The sequence below is a fragment of the Barbus barbus genome (assembly GCF_936440315.1).
Source record: "Barbus barbus genome assembly, chromosome: 10".
NCBI classification, from domain to species: Eukaryota; Metazoa; Chordata; class Actinopteri; order Cypriniformes; family Cyprinidae; genus Barbus; species Barbus barbus.
In genome coordinates this window covers 15,029,362-15,048,728 of record NC_136738.1, presented here as the reverse complement: position 1 = coordinate 15,048,728, position 19,367 = coordinate 15,029,362, and the positions used below count along the sequence as shown (strand labels likewise).

General features: G+C 36.5%; 1 protein-coding gene across 1 annotated transcript in view; it reads right to left on the bottom strand.

Annotated features, from left to right (window-relative positions):
• The window catches only part of pth2ra (parathyroid hormone 2 receptor a), a gene marked incomplete at both ends in the record, with an annotated part of 74,380 nt that overhangs the window by 15,786 nt on the left and 39,227 nt on the right, over nt 1-19,367 (bottom strand). The window contains 2 exons of the mRNA XM_079426495.1: nt 4,965-5,031; nt 16,638-16,698. Of these exons, the coding sequence (XP_079282621.1) occupies nt 4,965-5,031; nt 16,638-16,698 (128 nt within the window). The remainder of the gene's footprint in view (nt 1-4,964; nt 5,032-16,637; nt 16,699-19,367) is intronic.

Here is a 19,367-nt window from a genome sequence, read left to right as displayed (position 1 = left end):
AAAAAACTGTTAAGATTGCAAAGGCAAATTATTTCTCTGATCTCATTGCCAAAAACGCTCATAGTCCAAAAATAGTATTTAACACCATTAATAGCATGATAAATCCGATGTCTAATTTATACCTGGATCCATCTCATATGGCCTGTGAAAACTTTATTACGTTTTTTTTACTGACAAGATCGATGTTATAAGATCATGTATTGTTCCCTCCTCTCTGGACTTCCCTCAGTCCACATCAATTTCTACATATGTATCTGAATTTACTCCAGTGTATCACAGTTACCTGGTGCAAATTATTCATAAAATGAAGCCCACATTTTGTTCTTTGGCTGTTGTTTCTCCTCGTCTCTTATTAGAGACACTTGGCGCTATTAGTCCTAGTTTACTGTCAATAATTAATAGCAGTTTAATCAGTGGAAGAGTTCCATCTTATTTTAAGCATGCTACTGTGCAGCCGCTACTTAAAAAAACAAATCTTGATCCAACAGTTTTTAAAAATTATCGCCCCATCTCTAAGTTAGCGTTTTTAATCAAAAGAGTTGTAGAAGGTTGTGTTTAATCAGCTTTCTTCTTTTCTACGGGAAAATTGTAATTTCGATAAATATCAATCTGGCTTCAGACCTTAACACAGTACAGAATCTGCACTGCTAAAAGTATTAAACGACTTGTTGTCGATTGTCAACTGTGCTGTTTAAATTTTGCTGGATCTCAGTGCGGCATTCGACACTCTTGATCATGGCATTCTTTTAAATCACTTACAGCAAATTGGGGTTCAAGGCCGTGTTTTAAATTGGTTTGTATCCTATTTAAAGGATCGAACCTTCTCTGTAGAGACTGGCAAATATTTTTCATCTTGTGCACCAGTTTTGTATGGGGTTCCGCACGGCTCAATTTTGGGTCCTGTTCTATATTCTTTAAGCATGCTTCCTTTGCATGCTATATTTAAGAAACATACCCCTGGTTTCACAGACAAGGCTTAAGCCTAGCCTTAGACTAAAATGCAAGTCTGAGCTGTTTCAACTGAAATAAACTTGCACTGACTGATCTTAAAATGTATCAGTGCCTTTGTTTTGTCTCAAGATGCACCCCAGTAATGTTTTATTTTCTAAGCATGTTTATAAAAAGTACTTAAATGTCCTAATTGAACTATGGCATAATCCTGGTTTAGTCTAAGCCCTGTCTGTGAAACCGGGCCATAATGTCTCATACCACTGTTACACAGATGATACTCAGTGTTATGTTACCTTGCACCCAAAGGATGTCTTCAGGTTACAGTGTTGTTTGATTGTCTGAGAGATGTTAAACAGTGGATGTCTGCCAACTTCCTCCAGTTAAATGAGGCGAAGACTGAGGTCTTAATCTTTGGCTCCCCTGCTTCTACAGAGGTTGTGGCCAGTAAACTGGGACCTCTATCTGGTAATCTTCATTTACATGTCAGAAACGTAGGCGTTACTTTTGACTCTGCTTTGACTTATGATAAACAGATCAATGCTGTGGTTAGAAGTTGTTTTTATCAGCTAAAGAATATTGCAAACATGAAGTCATTCTTAAAATTAAAAGACATGGAATCTGTAATGCATGCTTTTATCTCATCCATATTAGATTATTGTAATGTATTGTATTTGGGTGTTTCACAGTCTCTATTGTCACATCTTCAACTTGTTCAAAATGCTGCCGCTAGAGTGTTAACTGGAACCAAGAAGAGGGAACATATTTCACCAATGTTGATTTCTCTCCACTGACTCCCAGTTAAATATTGTATCCATTTCAAAACATTGTTATTTGTTTATAAGGGTTTGCATGGACTGGCTCCGTCATATATCTCCGATCTCCTTTTGTTCCACTGTAATGCTTCCAGGGAACTTCGATCAACTAGTAGTCTTCAGTTGACTGTTCCAAGGACACGCTTGAAATCGAAAGAAGATCGTGCCTTTTCAGCGGCTGGTCCACAGCTTTGGAACATATTGCCATCCTATATAAGATCTGAACCAACATACGCTGATTTTCAAGTTCAAGTTCAAGTTGAGCTTTATTGTCATTCCGCTACATGTGGGGACATACAGTGGAACGAAATGTCGTGCCTCGCAGGACAAATTTAATAAATTTTAAGTCTCTTCTTAAAACGTATTTCTTTACTGTTGCATATGGTCATAAATAAGAGCAGTAGCAAACTCTAGTGTACTATCTGTCATTATGTTCTATGTCTACTTTTGTATTTTTGGTATATGCTTAAATTTTGTACAGCACTTTGGCCAACAGCTGTTGTTTTTAAATGTGCTTTATAAATAAATATGACTGACTGACTGACTAGAAAAATTAGTGATTAATACACTTCTTAATGATATATTTTATAATATTGCTGTTGTTTTTTTAATGTACTTTTGTACTACAAATTTTATTCTCATCAAATATTTTTAGGAAGCACTGACTCCCTTGCCCCTGTTATAAATATATGTAGATTTTTTGTAACTTATTTAAAAAAAATTAACTTTCATATATATTTTACATTCATAACATGTAAAGTAAGATATTTCAAAAGTTTTTTTGTTTCAATTTTGATGATTAGAGCTAACAGCTCATGAAAGTCAAAATCCAGTATCTCAATATATTAGAATATTTGTATTTGAGTTTCATTAAACGACCATCTCTATAATATAAATTCAGGGTATCTCTTGTTCTTTGAAACCACAATAATGGGGAAGACTGCTGACTTGGCAATAGTCCAGAAGACAACCACTGACACCCCCACAAAGAGGGTAAGTCACAGAAGGTCAATACTGAAAGGAGTGGCTGTTCACAGAGTGCTGTAGCAAAGCATATTAAATGCAAAGTTGACTGGAAGGAAGAAATTGCGTAGGAAAAGGTGCACAAGCAACAGGGATGACCGCAAGCTTCAGAATACTGTCAAGCAAAGCCAAAACTTTTCTTATTATTGTCAATGTTAAAAACGGCTGTGTTGCTTAATATTTCTGTGGAAACATTGATACTATTTTTATTTAGGATTTTTTGATGCTAATTTAAAAGAACAGCATTTTTTTTATTTATTTTTTTGTAACAATATAAAAGTCTAAGCAAAAGTATTATTTCTCTACAGGGCTCACAAAATCGCTAGCCCGATGTCCCGGGGCTATTGTGTTTTAAAGTCGGGCTACCAAAATGCATCACCGCCCTTACATACATATTAAATATCTTAAAAATATCTTAAATACAGGGCTCCCACAGGTCCTTCAATTTGATACAACTAAATTGAAAAGTTTTAAGGCCTTAAAAAGTTTTAAATACGTTAAATTGTATAAGAAAAGTCTTAATTATAATTTCAAGAGGTCTTACAGTTGAGGGTGGAAAGGCAAGAATCGCTACATGGCTGGATTAAACTTCAAAAGGCAATTATGTCATTGAATAAATATGAGCGCTGTACATTTTAAAGTCAAAACACGGCATGGATGACTTTATATGAATGTAACTCTGAAGGGAACTGACTGTCCTCAGAAATGTATCATTGGCATTTTCATTTAATCTTGCCTACAATGCCTGATAAAACAGTGTTTATAAGCCCCGTGCTGCTTTGTGTACAGCCGTTACCGGGGGAATCACTTTATTTCTGCCGATCTTAAAGCACCACTTCATGGCAGAGATTGAATTTGCATTTCCAAAAAGCTTATCTTACGTTTAGATCAATGCCCAACTGTGCATATCAACCCATATTTTTACGCAGCAAACACAGAGTTGTAAATGTGAAAGAAATTAATGTGCCTTCTAAAAATCTAAACAATTTAGACAATAATATTTATAGTATATATTACATATATTTATAATATATTTGTTTTAAACTAATATAATAATTCATGTTTGACATCCCTTTTCATAAAAAATATTTAAAGGCTGAAATACCATTTTATAAAAAATTTGTTTTTGTGAAAACCTGTATCTGAATTGTAAATCATTTTATGGCTTAATATGGGCGAATTCCAAATGGAAGTGAGCATCCCTATGCCCTACTCTCTTCAAAGGACAGAGCTCTTGTTGCAAATAAATATTTCTTCTCATTATTATTATTTTATTTAAATATTGTCTCATTGTCTTATTTACCATTCAACTTTTTGAAACTAAAAATGCTTACACTATCGTCTTAAATCATATTTTATCACTGAAAAATATTTATATAGAGCCCTGCTCTAAAAACCTTTAAACAGTATAGTGTGTAATAAATGTATTGTTTAAAAACTGATTGTCAAACTGAGTACAGTATGTTCACAGTTAATGTGATGAACTATACGGTTACTCTGACAATGGTGTAAACTTGAGGAGAACTAAAAACACATTTTCAGAGCAAACACACCAAGAAAGCTATTTCTGAGAAAAGCTCTAGAGACACCACCTGGTCTGATATTTTTTTTTATCTAATGCAATGCCATTGCTTTTTAGGTGTTCAAATAATTTTGGGGCCACTGTACGTCACTCACCTGTATGCATGGCTAATGTTACCTTGGCAGTCGAGTGTCAGAATAGTTAAAGCAGCAGCTGTAAACCAATTTGAAAGTGATAAATGAATCCCATTTTTAAATTCATAATTTCTAAATGAACATAATGAACTAGAAAGGCGAAATGAGGTTAACATGTAGGCACCCCCACTGAGACTCTTCGGTCTCTCCTGACTGTGCCCATGTCTGAATCATGTTATTGTCTGCATCCAGTAATTGGCAGAACTGGCAGAAACACACACATGCACGTAGTAATTATGGTAATATTCTTGCCAGTTCTTCTGACATTTGCCTTCTTTGCCAAAGTGCTTTTCATCTTGCAGTGGTGAATAACAGAAAAGAGAAAAGTTTAGGTAAAGTTAGACGATTGCTCCCTCCTCGGGGAAAATTGCCTCAGTCTTTGAACTGTTTCCCAGGCTGTCGCTTGGTTCTCACGCCGTGTTTATTAAGAGCCTGACAGTTTTTCACATCGCTTTTACTCACCCCAATGGCTGTCAGAATGGGAACCTGGTAGATCCATTTGATGTTTCCTGCACTCAGCTCCCAGCATCTGCACAGATAAAGACAGATCGAATGATAAATTAACCGGCACACATGGATTATGATTCAGGGGATATTTAAAAGGCACAGAGCGAGACAGTGGCAGAGAGGCAGATAAGTTTCCAGTCCCAGAGGCAGTGCTAACACAGTAATGATATACTGTACTTCACAGTGCATACTGTATAGATCAAAAGGACCTAGTTTAGTCTCTCTCTCTCTCTCCTTGAAGTCACTGACCCACTCCTTCGCTTTATAAAACGGTGCTAAATAAGACTCATTTCCATTTGTTTACCATCAATTTGTTTCGGCATTCATAATCCCATTACAAAAGTTTACTATGATGTGCAGCTGAATGGATAATCTGCCATGCAGAGGATATAGTCCATAAATAGGATATACTGTACATATTCAGAGAGAAGCTGAATGCATGCAGTCTGGCGAAAAACTAAAGAGTCATAATGAACATTCATTATTAATTACCTCAGAAACATGAATTGAATTTTATTTATCCTTTTTAAGAAACTGTAGTACCACAGGTGGATTAAGTGTACTGCAGGCAATTGGGCTGCATGTGGACTATCATGTGACAGTCCAATAAACTTTCACATAAAGGAACAAAGGAAGGAGTGCTGTTGTTTCTTTCACATGAAATCTGACAAGGACGCATTCAAATTAGAGTCACTACTTTTTACATAACAATAGTAAATAAAACAAGCTTCACAGAAGAAAGACATCAGCAGGGACACAATGGAGAACCATATTTGTGTACAAAGCACACAAATGAGCAGTGCCACTGCCACCTAAAACCAAAAATAACGGGAACAAATCGGAATATTCTGACCAGATGGGTATAAATATGAGATAAAACAAAAAAACAACAACATATGAATATACTGAGGCAATTTGCCATGACAAATTTTGTATGTTACAGTAATTTACTGTGGATAAAGGTTGTACTTTGACACAATGCAAAACTTAGTACTTTCATAAAATGGTAGAAAGATGAACAAATGGCACTGTTCAACAAATAAATTTACTAATAATCCTTTTTCTTCATCATCTTATTATATGAAGTATTTTAGTTCATATATCCAAAGTCTCTTTAAAGCCTGGTACACACCAAGCCGACGGTCGGCCATCAGGCAGTTTTTGTTCGTCGGCCGACAAAGTTTTCTCAGTGTGTTCTGTGTCGTCGGCTGAAGCTGGTCCTCGTCGGCTTGTTTTCGGCCGATTCGACATGTTGAATCGGCGTTGGAGCTCGTCGGTCAGTCGGGCCATCTGATCATTCTGATTGGCTGTTCAGCTGCCGAGAAAAAAACCCTACTTGGCCGTCGGGTGTCGAGCATCGGCTTGGTGTGTCAGGGAAACTTTGGACGTCGGCCGACCCCGCTGTCTGCTTTCGTCGCCACTAGTTCATCTGCGTCGACTTGGTGTGTACCGGGCTTAAGACAAGTCATATCACTCAGCGGCCATCTTTGAAACGCCTCTCGGGCATCCAAGAGCAGCTCCTATCACTTTGTATGGGGAAACATCAAATTCTCCAAAACTGTTTACTAAGCTTACGATTAAATTTCATATTTGAAATCACCAATGAAATCGGACAACAACTGTGTCATAAATGTTGTTTCTTTTGCTCAAATAGCTTTACAAAAAGCTTATTTCTCAGGCTAGATCAGCCAGAGCGCATGCGCAGTCCTGAGTGCGCGTCTCAGAGCGCTGACTGTTTCTATAGCAACCGGGACTTCTAACGGCAGCTGCAGTGACGCGCTGACTTTACCGATTAGCGATTGGCTCTTTCATTCAGAAGGCGGGGCTTCCTGCGATTGAGCGGCCATATTTAGCGTTGCATTTTTCCCCATTCAAAACTATACTAGTGACTCTTGGGTATTCTCAGAGCTGTTGAGAAACAGTTGCGACACGCTTTGATCTCGCCGCCGCGCGGTCATGTGGTTCATGGAGCTCTCAATAGTTCCAAACAACTCCGAGCTGTCCTTAGGTTTGAATGGGATTAATCGGGTCAGACAACAACAGCGAGTATACTTGCAGCATTTTCCGGCAAATATTAACATAAAACGTCCATTGATTAATTTGTTTAATACACTGATAGTAGCATTTTGTCTGGAGTTTAATGGAAATAATATTAATGTTTTTTTCCTTAACTATGGAGTAAAAACATACAGCAACACACAGGATAAGGCGGTTACATTTCTTTGTATGCGAAGTATAAATAGTGTAAACTGCTTAAAGATTGGAGACTTAAGGCATGACTTCATGTGTTTTTGTGTTACACTTATTCCTGTGGATGTGCAGAACAATGATGAAATAAATTATGCTTATTTAAAGAGTATAAGAAATCTAATTAGTATGTAAAATATGTTATTGTATTATTATATATTTCTTCATCTATGGTCATCTTTTATTCACATTTTAATACAATATTATGTTAAAATATAAAATACAATATGCATACACAAGTGAATATCAATGAATGCTAGAAATGGTTTTAGCCATTTTCAAAAAAAACATCTAAAGACATCTTTTTCGCCACCATCTGACCAATTAATACTAGCACTTACCTATTCTATTTATTTATTTATTTATATTTATAAAAAAAAATTGCTATGTGAACTGTTCTAGACTGAGACTTGTCACAGCACTTGTATTTTGTTGCTCTTTCGTTGGTCTGTTTGCTTCTACATTGTAAGTCGCTTTGGATAAAAGTGTCTGCTAAATGACTAAATATAAATGAAAAAAATGTAAATTTAAGTTTTGCAAATACTTCAAAATAAAAAAGGCAACCAACTGTATTCATCAAAATATTCTATTATATAATGTATCCAGGGAGAGGGCAAATTGTGTTCCTTGGCAGTCTTCAAACTCATTTGACATCCTTTAGAGAGAGAAAGATTACAGAAAGACGTAAAACAACTAGCATCAACTAGTATCTGGTTATGATAACTATCAAGGTGTTTCTCACGTTATCTAACTGCAAATATAGTATATAGTTCAAGTTCAAGTTCAATTTATTTGTATAGCACATATACAACAGCCACCAGGCTGACCAAAGTGCTTTACAGATTATACCACATACACAGAAAACAGACCAGACAAAATTTAATATAACCCGATTAAAAATTAAAATTGGCCATATCACAGTAGTCAATACACTTTAGCAGGGACTTAAAAACAGACAGTGAAGGGGCCATTCTAATCTCTAGAGGCAGGGCATTCCAAAGTCGAGGCCCTGCCACTGCAAATGCACGCTCACCTCTACGCTTAAGCCTAACGTGAGGGACTACCAACAAAGCCTGGTCACAGGATCGTAGGCTTCTGGACGGAGTGTAGACATGAAGAAGTTCAGAGAGGTAGACAGGGGCTAGGTTGTGTAGGGATTTATATACAAAGAGGAGAATTTTAAAGTCTATTCTCTGACAAACCGGCAACCAGTGTAAGGATTTAATAACTGGGGTGATGTGTTCATGTTTACGACACTTTAAAAGAAGTCTGGCCGCAGCATTCTGAACAAGCTGAAGACGTGCAATTTGACACTTTGATATGCCGCAGTTTAAAGAATTGCAGTAATCTAGACGAGACGTAACAAAAGCGTGAACAGCCATTTCTAGAGTTTTAGGAGTGAGAAAATATTTAATTTTAGACAGTAAGCGAAGCTGATAAACTGGATCCGATAACAGAAGAGATATGTTTATCAAATTTTAAATGCTGGTCAACAAGAACTCCTAGGTTCCGAACCCGTGAGGATCTAAAAACGGATAAACTTTCTAACTCAGGGCTTATACACTGAGAGTTCTCATTGGGGCCGAAAACAATTACCTCGGTCTTGTCTTCATTTAGGAAGAGGAAATTTTGGGCTAGCCATAATTTAACCTCTTCTAGACATTGCAGAAGAGAAGTAATCACAGTGGAATTTTTTCTTTTGATTGGTAAATAGATCTGAGTATCATCTGCGTAGAAATGAAAAGACACGCCATGTTTACGCAGAATAGAGCCCAGAGGAAGCATGTAGAGAGAAAATAGAGAAGGAGCTAAAATAGAGCCTTGAGGAAGGCCACAGGTCAGAGGTGCAGGGGAAGAGGTAAAATTACCCAGCTTCACTAAAAACTTTCTGTCAGACAGGTATGACTGAAACCATTTCAGGACGTTAGCTTTTAGACCTACCCAAGACTCCAATCTAGATAATAGTGAGGAGTGGTCTACGGTATCAAAAGCGGCCGACAGATCTAGAAGAATAAGAACCACAGAGTCTCCGGAATCAGTGGAGAGGTAGATATCATTTAACACTCTCAACAAGGCAGAGTGCTGTGAGCAGACTTAAAACCCGATTGAAAAACCTCATAAATACAGTTACTTGACAGAAAACATTGAAGTTGATTCAGCACAATTGTCTCCAAAACTTTTGAAATGAAAGGTAAGACAGAAATTGGCCGAAAAATGTTTAGGACAGAGGAATACAGTGAAGGCTTCTTGAGCAGAGGAGTGACCGTAGCGACTTTAAGACTGGCAGGAACAGAGCCAGTTTGGAGACAAACCTGGCCCGATTGAATTGAAAATTAATTTTTAAAATCTCGGGTGAATGATATCGCTAGAACAGAAGGAAGGTTTAAGCTTGCCAATCACCTCCTTCAGTTCCTGGATATTGATAGGTACAAAAGCATCGAAAACGGCAGAGGCAGATGACATGATTGGAGAGACAGTTAAAGTTAAAGTGGGGCAGACGCTAAGTCTTAAGTTAGTAATTTTGTCACTGAAATATCTCAAGAAGCTTTCACAGAGAGCAACAGAGGCAACAGGCAAATTATTAACAGAAGGATTAGTAACAGATTGAATAATTGAAAACAATACCTTAGGTTTAGAGTGATTAGTTTCAATTAAATTAGAAAACTATGCAGCTTTCGCAGACTTAGCTGCAGTCTGGTAAGATGTCAGAGAGTTTCTGAACATTTGAAGAGAGATATGCAGCCTGTCCTTTTTCCATTTTCGTTCTGCCTTTCTACAATTTTGTTTTAGGAGACGGGTGTCAGAGTTAAGCCACAGTTCAGATTTTGGTTTGTGCTTGTGAGGTTTAAGGGGAGCAGTTGCATTGCTACCTTAAGCCAGGCAGAATTCATGAGGCTAAGATGTTGATCAGCATCCAAGTCAGATAATGATTGATCCAAGTGCAACTGTGAGCAGCATTCAGCAAAGCACAAGTTGAAATTTGTGCTAAACTGGGGAGAGTAGAACCGAGACAGAATTACAGGTGTAGAAAAATGAGAGAGATCTGGAAGAGTCAGTGAAAATAGTATGGGCTTATGGTCCGAGATCATAAAATCTGAGAGCACAATATCAGTCACATCAAGCCCATATGACAGTACAAGATCCAACATATGGCCCTGAATATGAGTAGAGTCACTGATCCACTGAGATAGATTAAAAGCGTCAATAAGACTAAGAAAGTCATGTGATAGGGGGTTTGACGGACAGCAAACATGGATATTAAAATCGCCCACCAATAGAAAGCAATCGTAATTAGCGGCAATATTGCCGACCAGTTCAGTGAAATGCTGTATAAAGTCCTTAGAAGAGTGCGGTGGACGGTAGATCACCCCTAAACATACAGGACCATTTCAGTCTAACTGAAGAAACTGAGCTTCAAAACTGGAAAAAGCCGTTACAGGGACCAATCGACAGAGTGCAGAGAGAGAGTTCTTTAAAATAGTTACTATCCCACCCCCGCGTCCACTCAGACAAGGAGAGTTTAAAAAATGTACAGTCAGAGGGGATCAGATCAGCAAAAGGAGTTAGATCACCAAACTTTATCCAGGATTCTGTGATGAACATAAAATCCAAGTTGTGAGATGAGTAAAAGTCGTTTAATAAAAAGGTCTTATTCACCAAGGAGCGGGCATTTAATAATGCCATCTTCGGTGGAGAAATAATAACAGGAGATGAGGGCGCTCGTTTCAGTGAGCGCAGATTTCCGTGAGTTACTCCCCGTCTTCGAGAGCCGAGGCCGATTCGGTGGAGACCGGCACGAGAAACAGGACTCAGGTGCAGGGGGAGAACAGGACGAAGCCACCGGTGGATCAAGTCCAGCGGGCACCAGGTAGCAGAGCTGCCGTAAAACGATTCAAAGGTAGGATCCGAGAGAAAGCCAGCCTGCAGATGAGCTTTCAGCTTCACGAGGTATCCTCCGCGGTTGCCTCGTTTCCTCCTATGCTTTCTCCGCGGGATGTTGAGGGGCCACCGGCGAATACAGTCTGGGATAACCATTTGGAACGACTCATTCGAATTGTCACAGGAGCAGTCCACATCCGAAGTATAAGAGTTTATGAGTGTGTCCGCAACAGAGTCGCGGATGTCCAAGAGTGCTCGGCGGTCGTAGATTAAAAGCGAGCAGCAGTTTAGAGACAGAGCAGACAACCAGACCAACAAACAAGAGAGCAGTAGACGGCATGCCAAATACACAGGCGCCATCTTGGATTCCAAACCAAGCACCTAATATACTGCCTATTATCTAAAAATAAACATTAACTATAGCGCGTTTCATAAAATACAACTACTGGTCAGATTTCCGAGAGGTAAACTAATGCGTTAAAATGGCAAAAATGCGGTAATTTCCTCAACTTTCTGGCGACGGTGCTTAAGAAGCACTGAAATGAATGGGCTTCGATGCTGAAACTATCGGTTGTTTGGAACTATTGGCTGCTCCATGACACGCTTTACTTCCGCATTCCTAAGTTCCTATGGAAGCCTATGGGAGTGTCGCAACTCTGTTTCTCAACGGCTCTGGGTATTATATAGTCTTTGATATATCTCATAACTGTTGCTGTTTACAGTTGCCAAGCAACACGGCAACATGCCACATTAATATGGAATTCAAACTGCAGCCAAAGCCAGTTTGTAGATCAGTTTAGTGGCTTTGAATGTGACTCTTCCAATTAGATTTCTGATTTGATTCCAGGTCTTCGCAGAATATTAAAGATTCGCAATTAGTTTTATCTTATTTGTTGACAATACTGCAAAGTTAACAAATACTGTGAAAATCTCAATGATTTAACACACTTTTAATTGAATATTAAGTTTCCCAAAGATTGCATTAATAGACCTGCTGTTTTAACACGGAGTTGTTTAAGAAAAAAACTATAATATTTTTAGAGGTTTAATTCATTTCTGAGAATCAGTTCTTACTGTTTCAATGCACTAGTTCAAAACATTCATTTTCTACAGCCTCTGTAGAGATTTCTTATTAAAAATATGTATAGGTAATATTTCAGAACAAATGCTGCACACACATATTGAGATGAATGTGGAATATCAAACACCCAGACAACATTTATATTTACTCATTTGGCAGCCAGTGTGAGTTATGATGTATTCATAGGTTGTATCACTATGTGTATTTCCTGGGAATCAATCTCATGGCCTCAGCACTGATAGTGCTACTAAAATGCCAATCAGAACTGCTTGATGATACATGTAATCTTTTTCACATTTGCTTTTCAGAGTGTTATATCTCATGGTCGTGCAGAAAGCCATTAACCCACCATCACTCACAACTCACAAATGTCAGGAGACTGACAGCTCCCTTTTTGCCTTCTCTAAATGAACGTTTCGTTTGCTTTTACTCAAGTGGAATAAAAGCTCAACTAGATTTCAGAATAAATCTATTTTTATCTTTAATAACAAGGATGTTAATCAAAAAGAAATTAAAACTTCCAACAGTCTAATTAATTTTCAAATGATTCAATTACTTTATTATTCTTGTTTTGTGTTTTCTGATACAATCTTGATTTACTGTATGTTCGTTTAGATCAGATTATTTATATTGCTGAAAAAATACAATATTTTTTACTTCGAAAAATAACTATGATACATAAATTGCATATGACAAAAAGAAACTGAATTGTAAGTATTTTCATAGCTCAGATTCAAAAATAGATTATTCAAAAGATTCGGTAACTCATTTGTTCAAGCAGTAATCCATGAAAAATTGTTTCAGCTGATGAAAATTGTTTCAACAGAACCCAAGAAACACTGCTCACTGGCGAGAGAAACCCTGCTCAAAATGATGGGAAAAAATCAACACTTTTTGCTTCGGAATAGAAACTACTAAAAAGAAAAAGATCATCCCTGTTCTACAAAAATCTTGCATACAAATCACACTAACCAGAAAATATAAAATACACATAATAAATAGAATACAGCGTGTCTATTTACTCTTGATGGCAGAGGCTATTTACACTAACTCCACCCACCAACACGAGATTGGACTACTCAACATTACAAAAAACGATTGCTAAACAACAGCTCCAGTGGTGTAGGTGGTAAAGTGCATGCACTATAAAAAAAAATGAAAAGTTGACTTAACTTAAAATTTCAAGGCAACTTGCTGCACAGCTTTTTTGAGTTTACTCAACTTTGGATCAAGTTGTTCACTCAACCCACACTGTATATAGTATATTCTTCAGGCAGCGGCTATTTGCAATAAGGGTACAGTAAATAGATATAGAGGTGAAAGTGAAAATAGCAGGATTTCCTTAGCGATATGCTATTTACACTTATAGCTATAGATTATATTTACACTATGTTAAAATAGCAGGATTGTCTGCTATTTACACTACTTATTACAAATAGTTATCTAATGATCTATTATCTAATAGTTATCAATTATCTGCTCCTCGGTATTGTAGTACATTATAAAATAGTATGCAATAATAACGTATTGAGTGCAAATTATAATTTTAATACAAATTATTAAATAGATGCCACCTTATTGGGACAATAAAGCCCTTCCTACATCTACCCTAACCCTACCCGATACTTTATTTTCAACTTTTTGAGTATTTCCTTAATTTTTTTATTGAAAATAAATGCATTTCCGATATGATATTGGCATGTAAAAATGCAGAAAAAAAAAGTTTGGCAAAAGGCGGATGCAAATTTGGATCGATGGCATCGAATAGACAACACAAATCATATTTCGGAGTGTCTACTTACATTAAGTGCAAACACCCACCCTTGTTGGCAGAGGCTATTTACACTAACTCTGCCCACCAACATGTGATTGCAATAGTCAGCACTACAAAAGATGCTTGATAAACATAACTTCCAGTGGCGTAGATGATGAAGCGCATGCTTTTTGATGCGATTGACCTGACTTTGAAACCGCCTTTTGCTGAACTTTTTTTTCTCCCTTTTCAAATCTCATATCACATCAATACATCACAACAACACATCTCATACAACACTGAGGCGCAGATAATTGCCACTATTTGCAATAAGTAGTATAAATAGCAGAAAATCCTGTTTTTTTAACAGTGTAAACAACAGAATCTATATCTATTGCACAGTGTAAATAGCATATCATTTAAAAATAATGCTATTTTCACTTAGTGTAAACAGAATCCATTGCTATTTGGACGTGGTGTAAATAGCATCTATTGTTAAGAAAATATGCTATTTTCACTAAGTGACTTTCCCCAAGAGGCCCAAGTCATTTCAACTAGTCGTATTTTTTTTACATAACCGTTTTTCTTTCCCTTCCTTCTCAACCTTGAAATTAAATGGGGCATTTCTTTTGTTGTTTTTGCTGCTGTGATTTAAAAAGCATTTTGCTGTGCTTAATGTGTACTTTACTCATTCCTTGTTTTCAGATGGGGCTTGTTAATAGTCTTGTAAACAGCTTTTATTATTGTCTCATTATTAATGTCATAAGTTCTCCTTGTGCTATTTAGGGATAACGGTATTAATTGTTTCCCTAATTTCTGAAAAGTTCTGAAATGCATTACAAAATATCAAATCATTTGTGATATTTCCTAATATTGCAAAAGATTAATTGATGTCATGTGACACCTGTATGTGACCCTCTTAAAATGTATTATGCAGTGTGACTTTTAGTTTAAGATACACTAAAGATCAAGTTAAAGATACCCAATTTGTGATCAGTTAAAGTAGGCCACCTTAACAACACTAGTAAAAAAAAGACTACAGCTAAAACAAAACCTTATGTTGATAAAGTATGTTCCCTTGGAGGAGCAGCAAGTTGTTGCTTGAAGACATTTGCTTTTATACCATCACTAACAGTCTGTAAGCTGCACGAATACAAATTGTGCTCTCGAGGGAGTAAGACAATGACATTCAGCGAGTGTTTGAAAATAAAACAGGGAAAGATAATGCCTCAGGCATGGTCCTACATCAATGTGAGTTGAAAACACCACTTCATTAAGATGATCTGGTGATAAACAGCTTGAACACAGCAGTGGCGTTTTAACATAAGAACACAAACATGTACAGATACAAGACAAACACTAACTCATCTAATTAGTTTCTAACTAGCACTTGTTCTGCGTTGCCACATCGTCAATGAGAACTAACACTTGAACTATTCAAACTAAACATCAAAAATATAAAATACTAAACAATAACGTGACCATTTTAACACATCGTGTGGGGATGTGAAGTCCAGGGAGTGAATTTCGAGGGGGGCGGCATATCATTTCCAACTGGTTAGGTTTATTTGGAAATCAAAGTGATTTCTATATTTTATCCATTCAAAAGACTACGAAAGCAATCCCAGTTCTGCACATAAACTTAGCACGATATACTTGTGTCTATGGTTCTCTACGCAATGCAGTCTTTTGTGTTTGGCCATAATACCTGCTGACTGCAGCCTATAGAAATGCTTCTTTATCAGTGCGGCGCGCGTGCAGTTCCTCACAGCACAGATCGTGAAAGCACTAAGCAGGCTCCAGGTTTAGTCGGTTTTGTCATTCATTATAACAAACAAAGTGTAGAGACGATTTAAATAATAGATTCAGTGTGCAGTGTAGAGAGCTTCATTAATTAAAATGGAAGTTTGTGAGATCACGATGAACTAAGACGAGTGACCGCTTTTAAAGGGAGTTGTACGACAGTTTTATACATTTTTGATTTTATACAAAAGTTAATATTAAGTGACTTACATTTTAGGAACACTATTGTCTGACTATGCTCTATTTCGTCAATGAAAATTGTTCCAAACAAATCACAGACGAGCCGCGCATCTCCAAGCAAACACAGAGCTGTTTGTAGAGTCCATAGAATGTAAAGTTACCTAATAAAAACTAAACTTTCTTTAATTCGACCAGAATTGCAGGTGACTGTCTTAATATGCAAGAAGGTTTAGAGAAAATATGAAATAAGTTTAATGTTACTATAGATTATAAAGTGTTTTATAATTAAATACTTCCGAAAGGTAATCTAAAATTACCATTAGAGTCCCCCCAGTGAATTTTGGCCATTTCCACCACTGTATATATATATGGCTATGTTCACACTGCCAGTTTTCGGGATTGACAACCACATTTTCTTTACAGGTGTGAGTCTCGAAATGTCTCGTTCACACAGCAGCTTACAGTTGTGTTAGGAATACTTTCTGTATGAACGTGCAACAGGAGTCAAGTCCGTATTCCACACCAGTAGCCATAGCGACAGTGAACAAAGTAAAATTAAAGATGGCGCCATCCATAAAACTGAAAGTCTTATTGCTTTCTGACACAACAAGAGTCCAATCCAATTCATTTCTACAAAGATGATTAGGACATGAGGTCAAGTCTGTGACGATGAACATGAAATCACCTTGCATCTGCCAGCGTTGCCCTGACAACTGCCCAAGCTGCAACAAAAACAGCGGGAACACCTGTAATGAAACAAAAAAGGTAAAAGGTATATTTCAATGAACTGTATTTCACTGAACTGTAAGTGAAAATTATGGTAAAGCTAGTGGTAATTTTATCAATCTATTATCAACACAATCAATATCAAATATACATATAAAGAGACTAAACTGAATTTGTAAAGTAATTGGAGAACTAAAACTTCAATGACATCACATTCATTAATATTATGTGGACTATCCTAACAAGAATGCAATGCTATTTTAGTTTACTAATTTAGTATGCATTCAGTAAACCACAATAAATGACATGAATAAAAGCTAACATCATGTAAATGGATGTTAAAATGTCTTAGGACATTTTAAGGAAGCATTGAAGTGTGATAGAAACTTCAACGTCTCCCCAGGGGTTCAAGAGCACCTGCGGAGATTTGCACTCATAGATGGATATCCTGTGGAGTAATCTCAATAAAAAATACTGCTCGTTTACTTATTGCCAATGGAGTGTTTTTCATTCCAAACACTGGACAGGAAGAGCATCTGTTCTGTCTGGTACATTGGAACTTGATTGAATGTTTCAGTTCTGGCAGAATGTCAAAATTATTACTATTACTATTACTAATTATTATTATTATTAAATATTTATTTATTTTACTTTCAACAGTTGCCTTCAATTCACAATCAGCCTTTGAAATTGACAGAGCTAAGAACTCATTTTGGATTCTGATCATGGTTTTCATATCCCCTTCATTACACAGCCCAGTAAACAAAATCAAGTTCAAATCTTTTGCTGATGAGGAATACTGTAATCAGGAATACAGGAATAATGTATCATGAAAGATACATTTAATAAAAAAATTTATTCAAATCAAATATTAATTCAAAATAATATATAGTATAATAATAAAGAGTAAATAAGAAAAAAATACTATATAGAAATTTAGTCTTTGATAGGTTATTTTTTTCTACACAATAATTACTCAATTCACTTAAAATTGATCGACTAAGACTAGAAGTACTTTCTACTTCTTACATTTTCAAACCAGTCTCGTTACTTTAGTTTTGGTGGATCACCATTCAATAACAAATCTATAATATATCATGAATCGGTTAGTCTTGACTGGCAATGCGATTCGGCTCGCACGCACTCCTTGTCTCTGCCAAAAGGTTTCTGTCAGAGTAATCAATGCAAGAGACTCGAGACTGGAGTGGATCAGAGAGGCAAAACTACTGACCTGTTCATGACTTCAAGTGCAGGTCAGTTTCATTTGTAAATGGGCTGTAGTTTTGTGTTTGTTTACTTAGTTAAGAATTAAACAGCTAGCAACTCTTAGCAGTAGCAGCCAGATAATTAATAACAGTCTACTGTAAACTAAACTACTATCAGCACTCAAAATACTTTAGGATAAGAAACATCATTATTGTCTACTGTAAAGTTACAGTAGTAATTTAGTAGACATTTAGAGGGAGCTCGGGCAGATAACAACACAACCCTTACAAAAATTCAAACCAAAAACTAACCATGGATTTGCTACACTGACCATAGTCTAACCATGAAATGTGTAGTAAAACTATGGTTGTGAATTAAAAATTCGTAATCAAATTCACAAATGTAATCAATCTGACAAAAAAATAAAAAAAACTTTTACTGTAATAAACCATGGTTAATTTTGGTAAGACAAAAATATGACTCATGATAATGCAATACTATGTACAGTATTAGGATTTGTCTTTAAAAATATTGTCTTGTAATTATTATTGTACTAATTTTGACATTTAGGCTATTTAAAGAGTATAGTTTCATTAAATCTATAGTATTTAAGGCATTATAAGATAGAACAACAACACATGGTCATAATGTGATACTTTAAATTGAACTAAAATAAAGTTATGTTATAGCAAACAGAATACAATGAGGTGGTTGTTTTGCAAGAAAATTAGTGAAAAAAGTAAACACACACACACAAAGTGAGATGTAGAGAGATATAATGGAAAATGAAGAGACTGAAAATGAAAATGCAAGTTAAGGTGCAGATCAATAGAGAACTTTTAATTATTTTGAATGGACCCAGCCTAAGGTTTTAAACCTTTTTTTTTTTTAAATGTGATGGCCATACACACACATAAAAAGGGTCATTCATGGTTTCAGAATTTGTTGTAGGTGTATGGGATGGGCTGGATGAGTGTGAGATTTCCTTGCCTGAAATTGTGTCCCAGTCCAGCCCTGTTCTACATGGTGGTTGTTCAGTCTTGATACATTAATTAGCTAACAATATTAAATGGAAGTTATTTTGTATTAATGTGTTAATATGACGTGAGGTCCAGTTTCCAGCGTGACACCAAAACAGGTTGTAGTACTTTTTACTTAAGTACATGTCAGAGCCCATACTTCTTTACTTTAACTTGAGTAAAAAATGTGTAGTCAGTACTTCTACTTTTACCAGAGTATTTTTAAACACGAGTGTCTATACTTCTACTTGAGTGAAGGATGTGTGTACTTTTGCCATCTCTGTTCTTGCCTGATAAAGGTTTCCAGCTGCTGAAGAGTTTGTGGTCGACTTTGATGTATTTTTGGTTTAATGATGCACCAAATATTCTCTATAGGTGAAAGATCTGGACTGCAGGCAGGCCAATTCAGCACCCGGACTCTTCTACTACGAAGTCATGCTGTTGTAATAGCTGCAGTATGTGGT